The 24,402-nt window shown below is 44.4% G+C and overlaps 1 protein-coding gene across 1 annotated transcript in view; it reads right to left on the bottom strand.

Moving 5' to 3' along the window:
* Nucleotides 1-24,402, bottom strand: part of SGPP2 (sphingosine-1-phosphate phosphatase 2) — a 96,878-nt gene that overhangs the window by 43,188 nt on the left and 29,288 nt on the right. Inside the window, exon 2 of the mRNA XM_037029256.1 lies at nt 16,464-16,622. Within this exon, the coding sequence (XP_036885151.1) occupies nt 16,464-16,622 (159 nt within the window). The remainder of the gene's footprint in view (nt 1-16,463; nt 16,623-24,402) is intronic.

Here is a 24,402-nt window from a genome sequence, read left to right as displayed (position 1 = left end):
CTAGTCATTCATAGGACAAAGAATGGGAATTGGAGGGTTTGTGTCTCACCTTGCCACAGGTAAACAAGGGGCGCATCTGTGAGTTTTGTGTAAGTCATACAGGGAAGGCTGGGTCCTTGTAGGAAGTCACTTCCTGGATCACAAATGGAACCTTGAAGGTTTGCTTTTCCAGGAGGACAGGGCTCAGGTGAAATTCAAAAGGGTCACTTTTCCTTTCTTTTATTTTTAAGCCAAGAGTTTATTGAGTGCTTTATCTAATCAGATCTTGATTGCAGGGGAAAATGTAGATTTAAAAAGGGCTTTGGGGAAAGTACTTTAAGATCAGCTCTGACATTCGTATCCCCTATAGGACTCTAATGCCATCAGCAACTCCTTGATTAAGGACAAGCTAAAGAGAAGCTACCAGGAGCTTTCTGAGAAGCCGACGCCAGGCAGAGCCAGAGTTTCCAGCATTGAAACAGGGCAAACTTCCCTTTCAAGGAGAAAACAAAAATGATTGCCTTTACCACAGGTTTAAAGGCCTTTGAATCCTGCTCAGATTTACCCAGTATACCTCACAGTGGCTAGTTATAGTTTTCTTTGTGAAAATTAATAAAGGAGACCTCAACCAAGACTGGAGTTAGGAGGGCCTAGAGGGGGACTCTCATGCCCTAACACTCTTTCTTGATCACATCAAATGGGAAGACACCCGCCTTTTACCTCCAATATAAAGGTGTTCTCTACTCTAATACCCAACCAGGAGGAAGGGAGATATTCCCCTCCTCTGGCAATAGCCTGGCCAATGAGAGACAGTTACAACCCAGCCAATGAGAAGACACTACATTTCAAATTCCTGATTTCCTCCAATGGGTTCTATGGTATCACAGCCCTTTCCAAATTCTCCTTTTCTCTATAAAAGGACAGTCTTCTCCTTCGTTATCTTGTTCTGCCTAAGGTTGTGTTGTACTTGCATGTAATTGAGTTGCAAAGCTTTGCTATTTCTGAATAAATACATTTTTGCTGATAAAATAACTGACTTTGATTCTTAAGGTCAACCTTTTGAGCTTTTATTAAAGGTGCCTTTTCTTTGGATATTTCTCTACATCTTTCATGTATAGTCTATAGACCGTTGGGCCCTTTCCAAAGATTCTTCATTTGCACCAAAGATCCTTTCTTTCAAGCCTGACACAGTGTCATGAAGTCAAACAAGGGCTGGATTGCGATCCCGGTGTCATTAATATCTCATCCTCAATTTCATCATATGTAAATGCAGATATTAATATCTCACAAAAATAATGTTACACTGAGATAAGAATATATTTGGAAGTTCTGTGCCATCTGTGGAACTGTGTGCTTCTTTCCTTACACATTATTTTTAGACACAATGACTGACTTACAGAAATTTTCTTCTTTCCTACTTACATGCCCCTAATATCATATTTTAAATACAGAAATACTACAGAACCTATTTCTATAGTTTGCTTATGTCCAGCTGTTTTCAAAGTAGAGGTGAAGAGTTGACATGAGACCACCTACATTTTAGTACAATCTCATTGTCTGAAGAGGCAAGAACAAAGACTTTCTGGTAAAGATGGCAGCCTAGGTAAACACAGCTTGCTTCCTCACACGATCACATCAAAATTACAATTAAAATATATACAATTAAAATATAACCATCACTCCGAATTGTCAGAAATCAAGTTGAAAGGAAGTCTGAAACTATGGAATTAGAGAAACCACATCCACCCAGACTAGAAGAAGCGGGGGAGATGCAGAACAGACTAGTCCCACATCCACGTGTGGTGGATAGAAATTCGGGAGGGCTATCTTGGGAGTGAGGAATCCCAGCTCCACACCAGGCTCCCCGGCCTATGGTTTCAGTGCCAGGAAGATAAGTCCCCACAACTTCTGGCTGAAAAACCCAACAGGAACTGAGTCAGTGCAAGAAACTTCTGGAGTCCCAGCAGTTCCTTTTAAAGAACCCACGCCCAGTCTTAGACTGCTCCCCCGGAGCTCCAGCGCTGGGGTAGCAGCTTGAAAGGCAGCAGTGTCCTACAGGGAGGAACTGACGTGTCTGCTATAAAGGTGAGAGCTGCGGGGCAGAAAAGTGGGCAGAGGCCCTTGTCCCTTTTCTGAGCCCTCTCTTCACAGAGCCACAGAGCTGGCAGGCTGGTGCCATATCTGAGACTCCGTCAACCTGGCTCACACTGTTTGACCCCACCCTGCAGATCCCCAGAGACTCTATCTCACTCAACTTATGGACCCACCCAAGCTGATTTTCCATATGAATGGCTGGTGGCTCAGGCTTCACAACTTCCAAAATCCTCTCAAACAAGCAACAGCCAGTCTCAGTAGTCTCCAGACCCTGTACCTCTTGGTAAACGGCTGTAGGCCCAGCACTAGCCTCGACCAGCCTAGACTCACAGCTTGGCTTCACCTGGGAATCTCCAAGCCCAGCACAAGCAGCAGCCATCTCAGGTTGCTTTGTGGCTCAGGCAGGGTGGATCCGAGCAAATCACAGGTCGGGGCTGACCTTGGCCTGTACCATCCAGGAAACCTCAGGGCCTGCACACCCAGTGGACAGCTTTAGAGCATGTTGGAGCACCACCACCCTGTGCCTGCACAGCTGCACAAAGAGCTTTACAGATAAGAAAAAACTAAAGGAGTTCATCATTACTGAACCATTATTATATGAAATGCTAAAGGGACTTATTTAAGAAAAAGAAGATCAAGACTATGAACAATAAAATGGCAAAAATATATATGATCAACAATCGAATCTAACAAACAAAGCTAAGCAAACAAGAAGAACAGAGACAGAACTATGGATACGGAGAGCATTTTGATGGTTGCCAGATGGGAGGGGGTATGGGGAAAATGGGCAAAGAGATGAGGAGATTAAGAAGTACAAATAAGCCCTGGCTGGTGTAGCTCAGTGGATTGAGTGCGGGCCTGCAAACCACACAATCGCGGTTCGATTCCCAGTCAGGGCACATGCCTGGGTTGCAGGCCAGTTCCCGGTTCCTGGCAGGGGACGCACGAGAGGCAACCATACATTGATGTTTCTCTCTCTCTCTCTCCTTCTCTTCCTCTCTGAGATAAATAAATAAAATCTTTAAAAAAAAAAGAAGTACAAATAAGTAGTTACAGAACAGCCATGAGGATGTAAAGTACAGCGCAGGAAAGGAAGTAGCCAAAGAAACTATGCATGAGCCATGGACAGGAACAAATTGTGTGGGGATTGCCTGAGGGAGTGGGGGTGCTGGGTAGAGAGGGCAAAGGGAAAAAACTGGTACAACTGTAATAGTATAATCAATACAATATAATTAAAAATGGTAAAAAAACAAAAAAAGAAGAACATATTAATCTTTACTTTTTTTTCCAGCCTGTGCTTTGGTGCATCTAGATGTAGTTTAGCAACAAGGTGTTAGTAGTATAATAATGCATTATGCTCATGGCTACAAGATCCCCAAACAAAACACAGTGAGGACCTAAACCTGATGTATTTGCAAGGACAGAAGATTTGGGAGATGTGTTAGGAGACGCCTTCAGAGATTGCCATGCTTGTCTTCTTGCTTGTATCACATTTCTTGCTCACATGCATATAACCTCAGGATTTGAGGTGAAAATTGTCCAGAGGACCTGAAAGGAATATTGAACATGGCCTGCGTTTTTCATTTGGGCATCTGTTCTCCTAGGGTTTTCTAGGAGAATTTCCATCCTAAAACCTCTGTTCCACTTACCAAGCATATTTCCTGAACCAGAGCCCATTCTGTGCATAGAGCTCTATATTTTCATCTTCAAAGGGACCCTTTAAAAAGGCTCTGGGTGCCTTTATATCTGCTCTCTAGAGTTACCTTAAAATATACTCCTCATGAGTGTATAAGGTTATGCCAAATTAACATTGTTAAGAGGCCGAAATAACAAATTAGCACACATTTAACTATCCTTTTAGGCAGCTCTACCATTTTAAAAATAGGCACCTGGTTTCCTGAAACTCAGACTCTTGACAGAACATTAATGCTTTAGTCCTTTCAGGGTTAGAGATGCACTCGTTTGATTGTTCCCTAGGGCAAATGTTGAAACATTCTTTGTGGATTAAAAACTTTCTTTTTTTTTTTAAGCACAGAATGTAGTCTTGTCCTTTCTACAGTACAAATTCAAGTTTAAATTTCTGAACTCAGCCCCCAACAGGCAAAAGCTTGTTTGGATGATCCTCCATCTTTCCTTATTTTTTAATTCATTTAATTAAACAGCCACGTCGTGGTCTCTGTTGGCTAGCGAAAAATGGAGACTTTGATGTGTCTCCTGTGTTCATTCTTTCTAGCTAAATGTCTCCTCCAGTTACACAGACAAACACTGAAGAGTGCACATAGCCCACATCTAGGAAGCGCCCCTGGGGGTGTGGTCAGGCTGGGATGGGTGTCGTCCCACCGGCAGCCCTAACACAGGGGTGCCCTCCACAGCGGAGTTAGTTAAATCCAGAAGCAAGCTTCCTCCTTTGACTGAGCCTTCTGTTATGGTCTAACCAGAGAAATCAGCTGTCTTAGTTCACTCATTTAACCTTTATTTGTTTTCCAGTGTCAGTTTAGAAGGAAGCAAGCCTCCTGCTGCTCACAACTTGCTGATTTCCCAGTCGGAGTTTTGGGGGAAACCTTCAGAATGTTGTTTCCCAGGCCCTAGAGTCAAATTGCTATGTATTTAAAAAACAGTTTCAAATTCAACAAAACATTTTTTCCCCTTCTGGCTTCAGTGCCTGCGAATGCCAGAAGAAATTTAATTTTGAGAGGGATAAAAACATAACATCTCTTTCTAGTTAAATATGAGCACATGCAATGCAAACAGTGAATTTATAAGCATGCACCCACGCAGAAACTCAGAGTGAGACTTGGCAGGCTTTGTGATCGCTCTGTGCCTGCACTAGGAGAGCCCTGAACTCCACTGAGTCCCTTTGTCCCTTGGCTTACAAGTGCTTCCTAGTGACTCAGACCCTGGGTGCGTTCAACAATCTCCCTAGGGACCCCTTTCACAGAGAATCGCTAACTATTGCTCCTCTTGGAAGCCCCAAGAAACCTGGTAGGAGCCAGCTCAGTGAAGGCATGTGGGTGGGTGATGTCACCCCAGAAAAATTTGACAGGGCCGGAGGCATTCCTAAAGCCAGAAGATAGCATTAAAACAGACTGAATATCCTAATACATACACCACCATCAATATTTTTTATAATTGTAAAACTTTCCAAATAACAGGGGTCCTGCAGGTATTTTGCTCAACTCCACATTTCACAGATGGTCAAACTGAGACCCAGAGATCAAGGTCATCTGGCTAGTTATTAGTAAACTCCAGACTGTAATCGATCACACCCTGTAATAGCCCACACGCTATTATAGGGTGTGATCGAGCCATCCCAGCCTGGCCATGCCCCCCCCAAGGCTTCTCACTGGACCTGACCACTAAAACACTAAAACATGGGACAAATAAACAGATGTAAAATAAACAGAGGCGGAGCAATTCGCACTGGGATTGAAAGCCAGGTCTCCTAATTCTTAAAGGGAATACATTATCCCTTGATTCAATGATTCCTTTTAGGTTAAAGATTCAAAGTTATCCCCATCCCATTCTACTATTTTTAAAATGTATTTGTAATAAGTTCAAGTCATGTTTAATCATTTATAATCCATGTATCACATAGTAGCATATAAATTATATACTGCAATCAAACACTGCATAGATGGACAGACGGACCAAAAAAGTGAATTACTCTCAATTGATAAATAAGATAGGTTTAGGAAACTTTTCCTTATGTTTTCATTGTTTAAAGAAATTAATTGAGCACACTGAATATACAATAAAAGCTGGGTTACACTTATTTAAGGGGAAAAAAAGGCTAGTGCGGAACGCAGTGGTTCACAGCCAGGGCTCTGGAGTAAGAGCCACGGGTTCTGAGCCTGGCTCTGCCCCCGACTGGCCGGCCTCCCGATGCTTCCTCACCTGTAAAAGGAGAGTCATAACAGCAGTTCACTCAGCGACGTTTCTAAAGCCCACAGCCCGAGTCCGGCACGCAGTGAGGGATCAGTGCATTCTGGCTGCGGCTGCACCGTGAGCTCTCGTCACCTTGAAAGCTGGCATAGAGGCTGCCGCCATGTGAGCAACAGTCACACCGGGCAGACAGCCACCTGGGGCCTCCGTTTATGAATTTTACAGTGTAACTTGTTCCCAAGCAGTGGTACTACAGCTCTCTGAGAATTAAATATTCAATACAGGGGCACAGTCAGAGCCTAAGGGCTGGACTCAGCCAAGCGAGGAAAATGCTGGGTCTCGGACCCCAGCAGTGGCCAGGGTGGCTGGGGAGGCCAGAGGTCCCAAGGGAAGCCCAGGAGTCAGAGTCAGGCTAGGAAGCCTCAGTTTCCCAATTTAATCTTAAAAATGGCTGAGGTCCAACTTCCCTGAGGCAAATGTAGTGCCTTCCGGTCACTGTGTAAGCCCACTGGGCCACCAGAGCAAGGGGGCTGGGCTGTCATCTGGGCCTGGAAGGAACGGAACAGTCAAGGCTGGCATCTGGCGCAGTGTCCTCTAAACAGGTGAACTCTGTGATCTGCACCAGGAAGAAGAGGTGACAAAAGGCCCCTCTGGGCTGGGGTAGGGGCATCTGAAGGAGGGACAGATGAGGGTACCCAGTGGGAAGTAGGCTGGGAAGGGCAGGACTACTGACAAGAAAAATGCAGAGCCTTCCCCACAGGGTTCTGTTCCCTCAGGCAAGGACAGTCCCCTTTGGGGCAAATCCCTACCTTCCAATGGGACACAGCAGGACCAGGACGTTGTACGTGTGTGCAGTGGGCCTGGGCACTGGCCCAGTGCTGAGCACACCAGCAGGCAGTCTCCCAATTCAGGCCTCCAGCCCTGAGCAAAGGCACCCAGGCCCTCTCCACCTTCCCAGGTTTCGTGATGGAAAGTGTAAAAAAACTGAGGCACACGGTCTGATAAGTGGCAGGGAGAGGGAGGGGGTCCTCCTAAAGACCACAGCACGGAGCATGGAGCGCTGGAAGGCAAAAAAGTCTGGGAAATCTGTGACTTATGACCATGTATATATAGAGGACACTCACAAATGGGATTTAGATGGTGTGGGGGGCCTTTCCGCCCAAAGAAGCCGGAGTGCATTTCTGAAAAATCAAATGGGGGGTGGGGCAAGGGAGAGTAGAGTTTAGCCATTTGAGGACAGGTGGTGCAGTGGCAATCCGGATGGCCCTGGGAGAGAGGCCCAGGTGTGAATACTACCTGTTCTACTCACTGGACATGTCCCCTTGGGCAAGCCTCTCCACTTGATGGGTTTCAGTTTTTTCTTCTGCGAAATGGGGTTCTCACCCATGAAGCACCTGACTCGTAGAGGAGGCTCAGCAAGCAGCTGCTGAGAACCACATCAGGGCAAGAATGCAGCCTGGGCTGCAAAAGGAATTGGTTTAAAAATAAAAAAGAGTTGTTATGATTTTATTTGAAAATTTCATCTGAAAGAAAGGTCCCCATGGCCTATTGCTCCGCTCATTCTCTTTCCTTTTGCTTCACAAATGAATGGGAAAGAATCTGGGACACAGTACAGCCCAGAGGTGCTTGGTGAGGACCCCTAGGGACCGATCTGCCCCTCGGCAGTGGGCGGAGAGCAGCCTCAGCCTCTCATCCCAGCCGACCGAAGCTGAATTCAGAGAGCAACTGAACACCCTGTGCTCTGCCCTGCCAGAAGCTCCTTGGTGTTGGGTCTGCATATGACTTGGCAAATTCGACCTGTGTTGCTTATAATAAGACGTTAAAACCTACACCGCAGACAAAAGAAAAGGAGAGGGACTCAGTGTATGAAGAGTTTCAGGTTTTTTGCATCATTTTAGCAGATCTAATCTAATTTTGTCCTTAAAGACATCCGGCCCCCAGGCCCCTGGTGTTTCAAACAATTTCATACCCAGCTAATCTTTACTCACACCTCTAGGAGATAAATTAAGAGAAAGCATTCAGAAGAGATGCTTGGGGCATGGGGGGAGGTGCTGGTCTCTGTCTGGGAGGATTGTAATTCTGCTTAACCAAGACAAAATGCAACCCAAAACAGACCAAAAACCGCCAATGCAGTCTTAGGGGGTTGGGAGCAGGAACAGTAGCTGGGGGTGGGGCAGTGGGTAGGGAAAGGGGGGAAGGGCAGGAGAGTCAGGGAAGCACGGGGCACTTTCTCCAGTCATCAAAAACGAGAGGGTAGGGAATCATTTTTCAGGTAATCACGGTGATAATCAGAAAGATCCAAATCTGTCTATTCCACCACAGGAGCCCAGTTAAAAGGGTTGTTTTGGTTGTTTTTTTAAAAGGAAACTCCACTAAAATCAAAAGATTTCCTTATTGTGCTTCAAAACCAATACAGTTTGCATAATAAACCCCCTAGAGACATTTACTTAATATTTAACTAAGGCTAAATTACAAGATTCCACTTCAGAGGCACTGGGCAGAATCTGTGACGCCTCATTCCGTTCCGTTCAATGCAAGTCAGCAAGGGCTACAAGCTGGCCATTGTTGAAGGCTTTTCAAGACTCATTAATCTCAAGTGAGAACCCACTTAACAAGCAGGGCAATCTTTTGAAGTGAACGGTGGTAGTGGTTTAAACAGAGGATTAGGAGATAATCACACTGCAAGTCATCTTTTGGCACTAAAATTGACCCCAGTCTGGGGGTTGTGAATCACAGGGACAGGGCAGGCTGTCTTCCTCTCTTCCCTCACCGGGTGCCTCAGACCCCCTGTGACAGATGGCAGCCAGTCCCACATCCAGAGATACCACTGCCTTTTGACGTGTTGTCCCAAAGTTGGCCTCTGAACCAATTTATAAAACTGTTTTATAAAATAAGACCCGAGACTCTGCTGCAGGTAGGGACTATCTAGGCAGTGTGGGCACAATTTAAATGTAAATTTTAGGTCTGCTTTGTAGGGTAGATATCAGCCAGCTAGCTTTCAACCATCAGAAGGTGAGAGATCATTGTGAAATCCATCATTTTCAACTCACACTCCCCAACATCAGTTACTTGACTGACATGGAAGAATGGGAACAGAAGGACTTGTCAAGAGGAATCTCTTATGGCTTTGTTATCGCCAGGGGTTTGATTGTGTAAAAAAAAAAGAAAATTATATTCATAAAGCAATTAAGTGTTTTCTTTTAAAGTGCTCCTCCAATCATGTTGGATACAATACAGCAAATAATTGAACGTTATTGAGCAATGGATTTGATACACCATTCAAAAGAACTGTCAGGTACCACGGGGATTCACAACACAACAAGAAATAAGTAAAACCACGTTAGCATTCAGTCTGCAAAAGAAACAACATTCCTCCTCCTTTTGTACATGTCACTCTGCCCCGCTTTCGCTCTTCCTTCTTATTCCACGTCATGGATGGACCTCTGTCCAGTGTCACATAGTGAGTGAATAAAGAAGGCTCATACAATTAAAATCCATGTCACAAGCCTCCAAGGGTCCTCTAGCTGGTTCCTTTCATTTTAAAGCTACAGATGCTCCAGGCCAGAATCGTGAAGAACCTTGAGCAAGATTTCACTGCTAGGGTTATTGTCCAAATCTCTGGATATTCCATCCAGTGAAGGATGGAGTCACACTGCACAGCAAGCCAGGTCAGACTGCCTTGAAAATCTAAACTGAAAGGTGGTTGGACAGTTACCAGCTGGCAACAAGAGGTAAAGACGCAGTTACGTGGAATGACGGCTTAATTGTAGCAGACAGCTGTTTACTGGCGTCGGTTCCTGTGTGGGTCTGGGTTTTACGGGTTTCCTCGGAATCTTACAACAAACCCCCCCACTTTCTAGAGCTAGTTGGAATGGTCTTGGTTTCTGGAAACCAAAGAATGCTGCCTATAAACATCAGCCTGGTGTTCCTCTCTTGGTATTAGAGCCATGAGTCTCTAACCAGACCTTGAAGTTGCTGCAGGAGGTGGAAGCAGAGCCCCCTCCCCATATACACTCCTTGCTTCCAATCAGGAAGATCAGCAGCAGCTATGAATTATTAGCCCTGACTGGTGTGGCTCAGTTGGTTGGGCATCATTTTGTGAAGCAAAGGGTTGCTGGTTGATTCCTGGTCAGGGCACATGCCTGGGTTGTAGGTTTGGTCCCTGGCTGGGGTACATATGAGAGGTCAATGTTTCTTTCCCTCTCTTTCTTCTTCCCCTCCACTCTTTCTCAAAATAAATAAACAAAATCTTCCTAAAAAGTTATGCACTATTAGAAGAAAAATCAACCTTGCCTGGAAACTCTCAGGAGCAACCAGGGCCTTCAACACAATCAGAGAAACTGTAGGGAACAGTTTGGATATGATAACAATTATTTTAAAACAATCACACATAAGTTAGGGTGCTGGTGAACCTATCTTTCGATGTTAGGTAAAAACATTCTTTTACAAATGGCAAAAAGTCAAGGAGAAACTCAAAGACAAATTTTAACATTACTGGAGTTCAGTTGGCATAGCAGGTCTTCTAAGGGCTGGTCATCCCTGAGTAAGCTATCAGGTTGGCCAAATAGTCTGTTTAGTTTTTTCCATAAAATAAAAGACACATTTTTCATTTTCACCAGTAACTTTATTGATTTGGATATTCTGAGTATGTTGGCTATCTCCTGCTACTGGCTTCTAGTGGGTAGAGGCCAGGGGCGCTGCTAAACATCTTCCAGTGCATTAGACAGCCCCGCAGCAAAGAATTATCTGGCCAAAATGTCAATAGTACCAAGAAACTTTGCAAATTACTTTTGACATGTCTGATCAATTACAGCACCTTTTCCATACACTATACAAATCTTTGAATTTTGTTGCATTTTTACTCTTCTTGAAACAATAAAGCATAAACGCCAAAAAATGTTGCACATCTTCTTTCATCTTTAATATCAAAATGGCTGCCCCAAAATCCACCAATTTTGATTTTTTTAAAATGCATGCTGATATGACAGCTGTCACAATACAATCTAACAAAATTGTTTCAAATGAAGTTAAAGTCAACTAAGTGCTACTAGAGCCATCTTATGGAAAAAACTAAACAAACTTTTTGGTCAACCCAATATTTTACTGTAAGGAAAACAGAAGGCTAAAAAGATTAAATGCCTGAAGACAGGAGTCCCAAATTCAAATGCCTTAATAGAACCAGGCAGGTCACAAAGGGTGACAACAGGGAGTAGTGAGGTCTGTGACTAAACTCAAGTGAACACACAGTATAAAAGCATTAAAATCTCATTTTAAGTGAGTTTCTTAGGTCACTGCTGATGTAGCATACAATTAAATACCATTTCTCAAAGTCCTGAACTTCTGAAATCTTATATGTAAAGATACATTGCCTCTGAGATATGAAACTCAATAGTTCATTATCATTTTATGTTCATTATAATTTTCACCTGGTGAAAATCTATTAAAATATCAAAGTCCCTTGTAAAAATAGTCAAAAAGCAGACTTACAGTTCACACAAGAGTTCATACAAATGGCTAACAAAATTCTAAAAAATGTTCTCATCTTCTCTAAACATATATGAAAGGAAAATGAACTGAGATACCATTTTTCACTGTTTAAATTAACAGTGATCAAAAAATGACTATGCCCTGACTGGCGTGGCTCAGTGGATTGAGTGTCATACCACAAAACAAAAGGCCAACAGTTTGATTTCGGTCAGAGCACACGCCTAGGTCGCAGGTTCAGTCCTGGTCGGAGTGTATTTTCTCCCTCCCCTACCTCTAAAAATAAAAAAATAACATCTTAAAAAATATTGACCAGACACAGAGCTCATGAGGAAACGTCAAAATGAGTACTCTCGCATAGGTGATTGGGGCTACTAAAATCAAGCAATATATCGAGGAAAATAATTTTGGTACATGAATCACTGGTCGTAACGTGTTTATCAATCCTATATGGCAGGAAAACCTTTCCTCTCTTAGAAATAAGCCTATTGTTTCCCAATGGATTGTTCTTTTTTATTTTTTTTGAAAATTTTTATAAGAGTTTTTTGAGCCAAACTAACACATATGCTGGGAAGCAAGACCTCAAATGCTTGGGAGAAATAAAACTTCATTTTGATTTGGTGGAGGCAAAGTTCAAAGAGAAATTCGTGGCTCTACTTAGAATCATCAAGTTACATTTAACTTTAGACTTTAATATCCTCTCCTCATTTCTCCTAATTTTATCTACTTTTCTTATTTTTTGTATATCTCATCTTGAATGCCATGAAATGTCTGTGAAAAGAGGCAGAATATAAACAAGTAAAATATCATAAGAACAGAAGAATGAGTCTTCCAAGAATGAATTGTGTCAATGATATTCGCATTGCTATTTTACAAAGTGGGAAACAAACTTATTTAGCCAAAAGTGAATTTTGCTTCATGTTGTAAAGCTGAACACCATGCAGTTTCCATGAACTTGCCCCTGACCTTTGGAAGATACAGCCCCAGCATTTAAAACCTCTGTTTCAATTTTTGGTGGGGCTGTCACTGTGCTGCAAATGGAAGTCAAGAAATCAGCAACTCTCTCAGTTGGACCATGATTCCTTCTGAAGCACTGTCTAGAATATCTTTTTATGAGCATCTAATTAGATAATCCATTCATCACCTTTGCTGTCCCAAAGTCAAAGATTCTGCTGAATCCAACCAATGACACATTAGAAACTCTGATAAGTGACAGATGACAGAAACAATGACTTGATATCTTTCAGTTAACTTAACAAAAGCTTATTTTCTGGGACAAAAATACCTTTGACTGCCAAGAAGGCATATAAAAGACATTTACGTAGAATAAAATTGATCATGCAATTTGGCCAACCTCATGCACAGCCACAGCAGAAAAGCAATAGAAGAGACTATTAGGCACAACATTTTAATGCTTAAAGCTTCAGCTTTAATATCTCTTTAAAGAAAATTGGCAGTGAATGCTTTTCATATCATTTAGCTGTTCTTCTAAGAAACAGAGATGGTAGCCTGTCCTCTCTTTTTAGCACAGAAAGCCACATTACTTAATCCAATGTGATCCTGGACAAGTTATCTAACCTTTCTACATGTCAGTTTACCAATCTGTAAAATGGGCCAGCAATAGCCACTTATCAGGATTGCTGACAGGATTAAACAAGGCAAAATATAAAAGGCACTACTACAGTGAAATGCAACACATAACATGGCTTACTAGCATTTGAAGTATTACTATCCTGATCTGGAAGATGATGAAAATGATACTGTTATGAAGATCAAATACGGTAAAAAAGCTCTGAGAAAAAACCGTAATGAGATGGAGGCCAGCAAAAGCCAGAAAATATGTACCACAGAGGGAGGAATGATTGGGATCCTGACAGTAAAGCAGTCAGAGGGCCTAAGTTCTGCTAAGCTATTTCAGACTCTGTGAGTCACCCTGAATTTAATAAGTGATTTGTAAAAGCAATAAAACCTGTTGGGACTTCCTCCAAAAACAATTGTAAAATTAATTAAAAAATTTGACAGGAGGTCTGGAGCTCCTGAATGCAGCTGCCTTCCAAAGGCTGCTGGGTGTGATTAGATGTTCAAAGTGACAAGACTTCAAGCCCTACCCTGTAGGTGATTAACATTTCTTAATCCTCACTCCTTGAGGAGGCAGTCATTAATGCAGGGATATCCCTTCCAGGAGAGAGGCTGCCTCTCCATAAAGCCGGGAGAACCTTAGCCCACTCCACCCCTCCTCCCCTTCCAACTCCCAGCACCACTAGGAATTTCCCTTCCCTTCCCTTCCCTTCGTCCATCAACGCTGGAGCCAAGCTGAGCCTCTCTCATCACTATCTGTGTAGTGCAGAGCGCCCTCCCTTCCTACCTCTCAACCTTTCTCAACCTTGCTCTCTTCCTCCTTTTCCTCCCTTTCCCCTCCCTCTCTCTCTCCACTTATCTATCTCTCCTGCACCCCACCCACCCATGACCTCCCTTCTCTCCACCAGGAACTGCCAGGACCACACACAGTGCCTTACAGACACAGCTGACCACACGGAACATGAGAATTACAGAGCATGTTACTCTCAGTCTGGGTGCCTTGGGGCCTTGGCCGTGCACCCATTTTTAAAAGCAAGTCACAGGTTGCCAAAGCTCAGGACAAGCTGCAGAATCAAAGATTGCACTTTCCTTTCTCAGGCAAAGATTTTATTGGCTCACTCCCCGACAAAAGGCTGGTAATCCTATGTCCAACAGGAATTCCTTTGCGCACTTTGAAATGAGGACTCCGAAGCGGAAAATAACAACCAATGAAGATAATCAGAGAGCCCTCTGACCACTGTCTCCCACCACCCCCACCCCCAGGAAGAGCTGCCCACCCTGGGGGTGCGGGAGATCATTAGCCGTGAACTGACCATACACACCACAATATATTCCCAGGTCATTGTAAGTAATGAACATCATTTGCCCCACTCAACCATCATGCAAGTTGGAATTTCTTGTTTTAGTGTCTCCGAAAACTCAAGCACGGTGGGCCTTTCAAGCATTTTCAGATCTTAAAAACAGAAGGAATACCCGCTCCCTGCCCCCAATTCCCCAGTGGTGTCCTTCTCCCCAGGGGTAGGAGCTGGATTCAGACAGGGCAGGGGACAACGGCCCCGACATTCACCTTGTGCAACATGCATATTCTATCTGAAAGGATCATACTTTTATTTCTTGTTAAAGATTTTATTCATTCACTTTTAGAGATAGGGGAAGGGAGGGAGGGAATCAGCAATGTGTGAACGATACATGCATGGGTTGCCTCTCACACACCCCCAACTGGGGGTCCATCCCAGAACCCCGGGCCTGTGCCCTGCCTGGGAATCAACCTCTTGGTTCACAGGCCAGCACTCAACCCACTGAGCCCCATCGGCCAGGGTGGGTCATACTTTTAGACAGAAGCTAGCTTCCAGAAGAGAGCTGGCCAGGAGATAGGAGCAGGGAAAGAAAAAAAGTGGCTTGTAGTTTTAGGGAGAAAAGGAGAAAACAGGAAGAATTGGGGGCCAAATAATTCTAATGGTAAGCCCTAGGGACTTTAGAGGTCCTTTAGGCTGGAGGCTTCAACCCAGGCCTCATATGTTTGGACTTCAAGGATTCCGTGTTCCATTGGCATATAATGGTTGTCAAAGGTGAGCCTGCATGGACAAAAGTGGGAGATTGACCGTGAAAACAAATCTGACAAGTCGGGCCCATTTCTCCTCACGGCAGTCACAGGAGGCACAGAGGGACAGTCGGTCCTCAGTGCTCCACGTGCTCACACTATGACGCCCCACAACATCCCTCACCCTTGCCACCTCTCTCCACGCAGGACCTCACTGTTTTACTTCTCTCCCTGACTTTGGGGACATTTGAGTCAATGGCGCCTGATCAAGGCCACTCTAACTTGTCCTACAAGTGGAAAATACGAAGTCCGGGGAGGGGCTGCCGCGTGCTTACGATCGCACCACTTCTCAAAGCAGAGCTTCCCAAGAACCCGACTCCTTCCTACACAGCCAAGCATGTCTGCACCTCCCTTCTTACTGGAGAATCTTGAGTGAGGAACCCGGTCATGCTGGCATCCTTGTCCCTGAATCTCCCTCCCAGCTAAGCAATCTTTGACCTTAGAACATCTCGCTCTTTGAGACCCTTTTGCCTTCACAGACTAGTCACTGAATTATCATGTTCTCAAGTAACAACGTGAACAGGCCTCCCATGGGCCAGGCCCAGAGCTCTGTGCACACTCTGTTTGTCTTCACGAAGATGCTGGTAGATGCGCATTATTACCACCATTTTACTGATGAGACAGGTACAGGTAAAGGCTGAGGGCAAGGGCACCCAGACAAGTGCAGGGCTGAGCTGCCCACCCTTGAACCCAGGCCTTTCGGATCCCAAAGCCTGTACACTGGCAGCCTGCCTTCCTGCCTTGCAAATATCCACCACCTCCCCAGTCATAATAATAAAAAAAGAACTAATTTGGTTCTAAAAGTTAAACAAGAGAGTCCTGAGTAAAACCTCAGAAAGGGGTTTCGCCTCCCCAGCTGGAATTTTGACTGTGCTTTTGTTTCCAAGCCAGCTGCCCACGCCGCGCTAGCAGTGCCCTCAGGGAGGCGCCCTGCCTTACAAGTTCTTGTCTCTCTGATGTTTACAGAGTCCACTTAATACTGCTTGGAGTTATTAGTCAACAGGTTCTAGTTTCGGTTTTTGATCCAATTTTACTAAAATGGGCCTCTCAGGATGCACTTGCTGGGTTCTCAAAAAGGCTGTGTCTTCTTGGCACATCACTTCTCCCCTCTGGTTTTATTCACCCCCAGGGAGGTAAGTAGACACCACAGTTTTGTCTGCTTTTGCAGACAGAACAACAGGCTGTGTATGTAGAGTTTTAATTCTTCCTGGCATTTTCCCCACAGTAAACCAGGCAAAAATTCAACTCTAAGTGATTAAAAAAGGAACACACGTGCAAAGCACTTGACTACCGAGGCAGGTGGTTGTAGCAGTAGCAGCGATCCGTGAGCAGCAGTAACACTTACCACCCATATGATGATCAGTCTTCTGGACAAATAAGGGTCAATATTCCAGTGCGTGAACGGGAGAAATGTGATGTAGAACACTTCTTGACCCAACGCAGCTGAAAATCTGAACAGGTAATAGTAGAAATAGTTCTTCACGACGTACTTCTGTACATAAGCCTGAAGAAACAGAAGGTTAGAGGACTGTGAGTTCACTGAACACATGACAACCGAGCAAATCTGGAAACTTCTCTCTGAAACTCATGTCTCAGTTGCCAAGGCACCGCCTCCCCTCCCATACGTCATTCCTCACGTATGGTTGCATTGGTGTATGTAGTTGTTGAATATCTATCGATACAATTTCTTTGAACAATCACAGAAAACATTCGTTCTTCAAAAAGTTAAATAGGTAACATCTGAGACGGAAATATCAGGAGGACACACACACACAAAAAGCCAAAACCTTTTTTCGGGTATACAGGAGTTTGTAAGTTGCAGCAGCCATGGATAACTAATAGAAAGACTTAAGAAAAATCAGCTGCTGGTGAATGTTTCAGTTTATCTTTTAAGTGGGACTAAGAGGGCCAATCCCACAGTGACGGTGCAAGAAAAGCAGTGAAGGCACACAGGGCCTGCTAACGTGCACCCCGTTTTCTATCCCATCCCCCTCTTATGCTGGAGTAGAAAAGGGGGTTAAAACAAGAATAAGCAACCCATTCAAAAGATCGTAAACGCCCTGAAGTTATGGCATATTCATGATGAGTTAAGAAATTAAGCATTCTCCTTGTGGTCATCACAGACTCTACAAAGTAAATGCCAGTGTCAAAAATTGGGGGCGGGGGCAGGAAGAGGCAGCGCTACCACTGGGTGACTTGTCAAGACCCTTACAGATGTGGATTTTGTTTTGTTTGCTTTATAAAAATTCTGAGGTCCTGGAATCCTGGGGGCATTTCGAGAATAAGGTATACGTATTTACTCTGAACACATTCTTTGTGTGCCTGTGACAGCCCAGAACCTGTGCTGGGTGCCAAGAGAACTCAGATATCCGAGTCAGGCATGACATTGGGGTTCAAGGAGCTTTTTTCCAGGGGGGGTGAAAGCATATGATAATTTGGGGCAATGAATTTCTACAGGCCCAACGCTGTGTTTGAGGCCTTGAAAAAGGCCAAGAACATGTTGTACTTAAGGAATAAAAAAAAGAGATGACCTTGGAAGCTGCAAGAATATAACTGCACCTGATGCTATTGGTCACCTACCAAGCGTGCATTCCTTCTCTCTCCTCTCGAAAAGGTTCCTGATTTTATTCCAGCACCCCCCCGCCCCCACCCCCACCCCAGAGCCCTGTGACTCAGGGGGAAGCTGCCACTGCCCTCAGCTCCAGGGGCAGATCTGTCTGGATTTGCCTCAGCCAGTCACAGAAAGTTCGAGAATTCAGCCTCAAGCCAAGCAGCGCATGGTACTGCTGAAAGTAACTGTCAGGGGTGAGCACATGCTGTAAGCCACAATTTCTCCTCTCTTGGGGATGTACTTTACTTTTAATTGAATTCAAATGAGAGACAATGCCAATAGGTCCACCCTAAACAGGGGAAATAATAATACACAAAATGAATTAGATAAGGAAGTGTCTCGTTTCATTTCTCTGCTAAAATAATATGATTAGATTTGCAAAATAAGGCCAAGGGGCTGTGAGTCAATAAGTGACAAAGTCCTGTCTCTGTTATCTAATCTGAACACTTATCTCTGCAAGTTCTGTTCTACACACGTAGACCTAATAGGCCCTACCTTCAGGCAAACACTTGAGCGTGGAGATCAGTTTAACCTGCCAGCCACCAGGTGCACCTGGTAATCCGTCCTGCATTGAAGCTTTACAAGGAGAACTTGAGCCAAACTCTGACAAGGGTCAAACCTTTCCCTTGTGTCATTTCATGGTTCCCAAGTGCTGTTGACATTGTAAACACTCAGTGACAACCACTTCCCTACCCTGGAGATTTACCTAAGACCAAGTTCAATGATCTTAATCCTAGTAAGTAATTGAAAGACCGTCAAGAATGACAGCAAATTGCTCTCGTGTTCCATATTACTAAGTAATATATTTAGACATGCTTCTTACAATCTCGCAGGAATTTTTTTTTGTGTGGGGTAGGGGCCGCTAAATATTCTCTAATCTTCCAGCAACAGAAGAAGCGAAGGTAAAATTTTAAATATCAGCCCATATAGATAGAACACCTACAGGAGTTTTTAGAGAAAAACTCTGTGCACGTGATTAAACTTGAGAGCTATTATTTACCTCCAAATTGTTGGGGGTTATTATGTACCTAAATAAAGCAATTAACTACTACTTCTTTTTTTTAGAACAAGAATCTAAGTTTCCTTGTAGGAAATCTCAGTGTGTACAACTTCAACATATTTTTGGAAATAACAAGAATTTTGGTTCCAGTGTGTGTGTTGGTCCCATTGGGAACAATTACAGGGAGAGGAAACATGGGTTAGAAACAGAGGTGGTAGGAAAGGTGAATGGCAGATAGAAAGAGCTGAGAGGAAGGAAACCAGGCCTCAGAAGCCTCCTGACACGGTGCTGTAAAATTGGCGACGTGTAAGGGCTGCCGGCCCAGGCTGTGAGGCAGTGTCTCTGGGCACAGACCTAAGAGACAGGGATGAGCAGCTAACGTTTTAGACAAAAGATCGGGAAGGCGCTGAACGCTGAGGGGTAGAGAGATACTTTCAGCAACCAAAGTCTTCTTAGTATGCCTATTATCTGTCACAAAGCCAAACGAAGAAGTTTCTAGGAAACAAGGGATGATAAGCTAGAAATTACTCACAGATTCATTCTAGCTAACTGCAAAATATCATTGATAGTCTCACTTGTTTATTTTATTGATTGGCTTATTTTCCTAAAAGTTGAAAAACGAAAGTGTTTCCATAGGTGAGAAAGTGTGACTGCAGTCTCCCAATGCATCCTGCCTTTTTGGTCATGGGTTCCTTAAGTGCCCATTTTTCTAACATTGGGTTTTTAATCATTTAGCCTGCGGGCCAGAGACAAGCTTCTCTATTTTGCTGTTACCGGGGTATTTGTGTTCTCTGCAAGGCTGCCTTCAATACACAAACAGATCCAGAGAGATAGGGAGCCACGTGGGTTCACTGGGCGGGAAGGAAAAGATCACTGAGAATGTGTCTTTCTGGCTCAGCTCAGCTCTGAACCCCTGAACAGCGTTTTCGTTTTGTTTGGTTTTTTGTTTTTCCCCCAGGCACACACCAAGGAGTCCTAAATGCAAAGAGAAGTTTGCTAAGTTGGTGCCCCGGATATGCGAAGGGCTGACGGGCAGCAGAGCAGCAAGTGCCCAGCGGAGTTTTCAAAGGAGGTAAACAAGAAATAGTTTTCAGCCAAAACAACGTGTGACCTCAGGGAAGTCACTTTGCCCTTCTGAACTTCAGAGGCCTCGGCTGCAAAGGACAGAGTAGCATGAATTCAGTTGCTTTTTAAGATACAAAAACTCTTAAAACAGGAAGAGTCCCCGTAAATAAAATGGCACCACAGGCCTATTGTACAAAATAAGACTGAAAGTCTGTACTAATTGATTGAAAGTGAGGGGGCCCAGAGAATCCCTAGTTCGGGCCCGACCACTTCCGGCGCCCCCAGCCCTGCTCTGGAACAGCCCCTCAGAGCAGGTCAGTGTTGGGTTTGGAAACCACAGACCTCAGCCTCTGCCACCTCCCCTACCACCATCCCGGTGTTTGCCTTTGGCCCTGAGTACACGGGCTGTAGGCACACCAGCCCTGAGGTCTTTTGATAAACTCCGGAACAAAAGTCATCACAAAGTCTTACTACGTTCTCGCTTTGTTCAGATCAGAGCTATAAACAAGTATTTCTCCAAAGGTCAAGTTTGAGACACTCCTGTATCTCAACAGAGCCGGGAAGAGTTCACATCTCGGAGGACATCTGCGGCTCTCAGCAGTTCTCCCCAGTTGGATCTCACTCTCTGGGGCTGAGGGACATGCGATGATACAGGTCTGACCACGTGCAGACAGTCTTACTTAAACATAATTGCAAGACCCAAAGCTCTCTTGTAGAGAGCACATCAAACAGCACTGTTCCTCTCATAATAACGTTGCTTTAGAGAAGTTTGAGAGACTGGAGAGGAGGAAGCCAGTGAATACAAGGTGAACTGACCTGGAGAGCAGGAGGGGCCAGGAGGAGGATACCTCTGAGCCCAGTGGCGGGGACCTTGGATATTGGAGCCAAGAGTCTCAGACCGAATCCTGGCCAGCGCACCACTCACTATCTGAGTAATTGCGGCAATGCCTTAATCTCCCAGAGCCTCACTTTCCCCTTTCAGAAATGTAAATAATACTAGTACATACCACACAGGGACGTTGGGAAGCTTAAATCAGACATTGTTGGCCACGTATGCAAAGCACTCAGGTCAGAGCCTGGTGGAAACACGTCAGTGAGACGCAGCTGTTGGCCACGACTGACCACCACAGCAGTGAAGATTTCTACAAATTGCTTCTCAATTCTAATGTGCCTTTGAATCACCTGGACCCTAAAATGCCAATTTTAGGATCAATTTTAAAATGCCAATTTTGGTGCAGTTCCCCATGGGGCAGGGCTGATGGTTCTGAGTTCCCAGGTGATACACGAGCTGCCATTTTCCAGCCACGGACCACACTTTGAGGAGCAAGGGTCAAGGACTCCCCAGTGAAGGGCTTTTAAACACAAAAGTGAGGCTCTCGGATTTGACCGTCGGTGTTGGAGAAAGCCCTGATGGGACTTTAAGGGAACCAGACAATGTGATATCAAAGCAACAGGTGGAAAAGCTGGTGACAAACAGGAGGGGAACAGTGAGTGAGTTCCATGCAGGAGCCCACAATAGTTCGAATGTAGGAAGGGAGCCCAGACAAGCACCCTGAGCACAGAAACTACTAAACTAGAGAAGGGCGCACTGAGGGGCTGAAATGGCAGCCGGAACAAACCACCAGCTGACGATGCAGAAGGCACTAAGCCTTCGCCAGGGTTTGCATAAATTCTTGGATAACGAATGCAAAGTTAGTTAGGGGTCACAGACCTTAAAAAACATTCTTAGCCTTGAGAAACCATCACGAAAACAAGCCTCATTTCTTAAAAAGGGCTTTTGCATCCTTGTCAGAGTCCTGGCTTGGAAACAAGGCCCTCTGACTCTGCAGGCAGGAACCTCTGTCCTGATGTCCTCTGCTAAAATGCAGGTGGCAACTTGCCTTTTGTTAAAAAATAAAATATAAAAACTGAGAGTATCCTATTAAGATGGGTGGCTTTTGGAAATTCTAAAGTATTATCTTTTCTAACCCAACCTAAAAATTTGTCATTGCTAACTATATCTGCAATAATATACATTCAACCGGCACACTTATCTCATTAATTTCTTAGGACAGTCACATTGTCACATGCTTGCCCAAGGTCATTTTTCAAGGTAGGCAACATCATCGTGTGCTTGGGATTGTGGGAGAAAAGGGGTGTGAGACGATGACCTCCAGATTGACAGTCCTTTATGCGACTGGAGTTTCCCCATAGAAAATACTGTCCGTGGTCGAGGGGATATCCCGAAAGGCACAGGATTCAGGACTAAAACTTGGCAATGCCTTGCTCTCTGATTCTCACACTCTGCATGTGTTCAGCCAGAATTCCCAATCTAGGGCCCAGAGATTGGGAAGGACATACCCGAGGCACTGGACGCCTCTTTCAACACAACCGTCAGAGGTTTCAGCCCTGCTACCTCTCTCTGAAAGACGAGGCCTTAGCACACATGCCATTACACACCACAGAGATGGGACATCTGAGAAATAAACACTCGTTCTGAGCTGTCATATAAGACACCAGCTGGCATGTTAACAGCCCAAGTACCAACCAAGCAATGCCCAACGTTTTCATAAAATTGAACACGGCAAGTCTTAGGGGCCATGTTTATAAAGACCATTCATTTGTTGCTACACACTAGTGATGGAAGACTGTTTGCTAATATGCTCTCATCGCTTATTTATTTTTATTTTTAAAATATTTTATGTATTTGTAGAGAGAGGGGAAGGGAGGGAGACAGAGAGGGAGAGAAACATTGATGTGCAAGAGAAACATTGATGTATGAGGGAAACATCAGTCATATCGATTGATCACCACCCACCCACCCCCCCACCACACACACCCCAACTGGGGGCCTCTCGAAACCCAGGCATGTGCCCAACCAGGAACTGAACAGGTGACCCCTGGCCTTATGGGATGATGCATATAACAAACAACCACACCAGCCAGGGCCCATCATTTTTTTTAAAAAGTCCTTACTCAAGCATATGTTTATTGATTTGAGAGAGAGAGGAAGGAAGGAAGTAAGTAAGGGGGGAGAGAGGGAGAAAGAGAGAAAGAGAGAGAGAGGTGCAAGAGAAACACTCACTGGTTGCCTCTCGTATGTAGCCCAACCAGGGATCGAACCTACAACCTAGGTATGTGCCCGGACCAGGAATTGAACCTGCAACATTTCAGTGTACAGTGCAATGCTCCAACCAACTGAACCACTGGCCAGCATGTTCCCATCTCTTTTCATTATTCTTTTTTTAAAATTTAAGTTTAGAAAATCAAGACTTTCCAACCTATAAAGAAAATTAAATGATCACTTAGGAAGCCTAAGAAAGATTGACAGTGTCCCTTGAAGGGGAAACCAGAGGAATGAGACTGTGCAAGGGTTTCTTCTTTCATCTTCAAGTCCAGAGAGAATTACAGGCTGGGTGAGCTCACTGATGTCTGCTCTGTGCCGGGTGATTAAAATTTCAGGTTGGCAAGACTGAAAGTCAATACAATAAAAGGACACATTCTTTGAGTAAAAGAGCTTGAAAGGGAACTTCACGTTAATCACTTTCATCTGCAAACATTAGTTTGTCGGGTCCCTCCTCCCGTGTTCAAGAATAAGATGGAGGCTGGAGGGGACTGAACCCAGCATGGCTTTTGTTTGGTTTTATTGGAGCCTCTTCCACATTGCAGCTTTGTTTTCCTCTGGACAGTCTGTCGGAGTTCAGCTCATCCTCAGAACAGCTGATATCTTTCTTTTCCTCAAGAGCCAGCTCTCCTATTGGGCACCATCAGAAAAGGGGGAGCCAATACTACAAATTGTGAAATTCTTGAAATTGCAACAGTGATCTGTGGTAGCAACGACACTCCACTTGTAACTAGAAACAGGTCCTCTGACAGGAGAAAACACTGCCTTACCATGACCTGGGGGACTCTGCCTGAAACACACAGTACCTTAGGAAGCAAATCTAGGAATGTGTGGGATCGGGTGGGACATGGATTTGCAGAAACTGCAGACACGAGCCTCGGCTAGCAGGGCCTCCTCTGTGGACACCACGAGCAACAAAAGTCAACACAAAGAGCAGAAATAACTACCCCCCTTTTTAAAGGGGGTGGGAGGACCAGCTGCCCTTTAAATTCTCGAAATGTCTTAAGAACTTAACTGTTTTTCAAAACATTTGGATCCCTTAAAACCTGAAACACATTGCGCCAAACGTTCTTCCACTTAATTGCTAAACCCTCGTGTGTTCAGGGGGATTTTTGCGGCAGATGTTTCTGATTCGTTTATATTAACTTATCAACATGATGTTTGGAAGAGCTAGAGGATGTTCAAGAAGAAGCCTTTTAAACTCAAGTTCATTAGTTTTAATCCAGGAATTCCGCCTCCACTCCAATGCACACACTCAGAATTCAGAACTCAGGAGGCTTGGTCCGGTTCTGCCCTAACCTGGCAGCACGAATTCATCTGTTCCTAAATCCCTTCAAAAGAGAAAAAAAAACTTTCTAAAGCTTTAAAAGGCACCACCAACAAGGGGGGTGAAGAAGGCCAAAAGGTACAAACTTGTAGTTACAAACTGAGGAAGTCCTAGGGGTGTATAATGTACAGCATGCTGACCACAGTTAATAATGCTATTTGGCCTATTTGAAAGTTGC

The sequence above is a fragment of the Sturnira hondurensis genome, unplaced genomic scaffold (assembly GCF_014824575.4).
Source record: "Sturnira hondurensis isolate 20B ecotype Veracruz unplaced genomic scaffold, ASM1482457v3 Scaffold0020237, whole genome shotgun sequence".
Taxonomy (NCBI): Eukaryota; Metazoa; Chordata; class Mammalia; order Chiroptera; family Phyllostomidae; genus Sturnira; species Sturnira hondurensis.
Note: the sequence above shows the minus strand (reverse complement) of the source record. Positions and strands in the feature narration are given on the sequence as shown.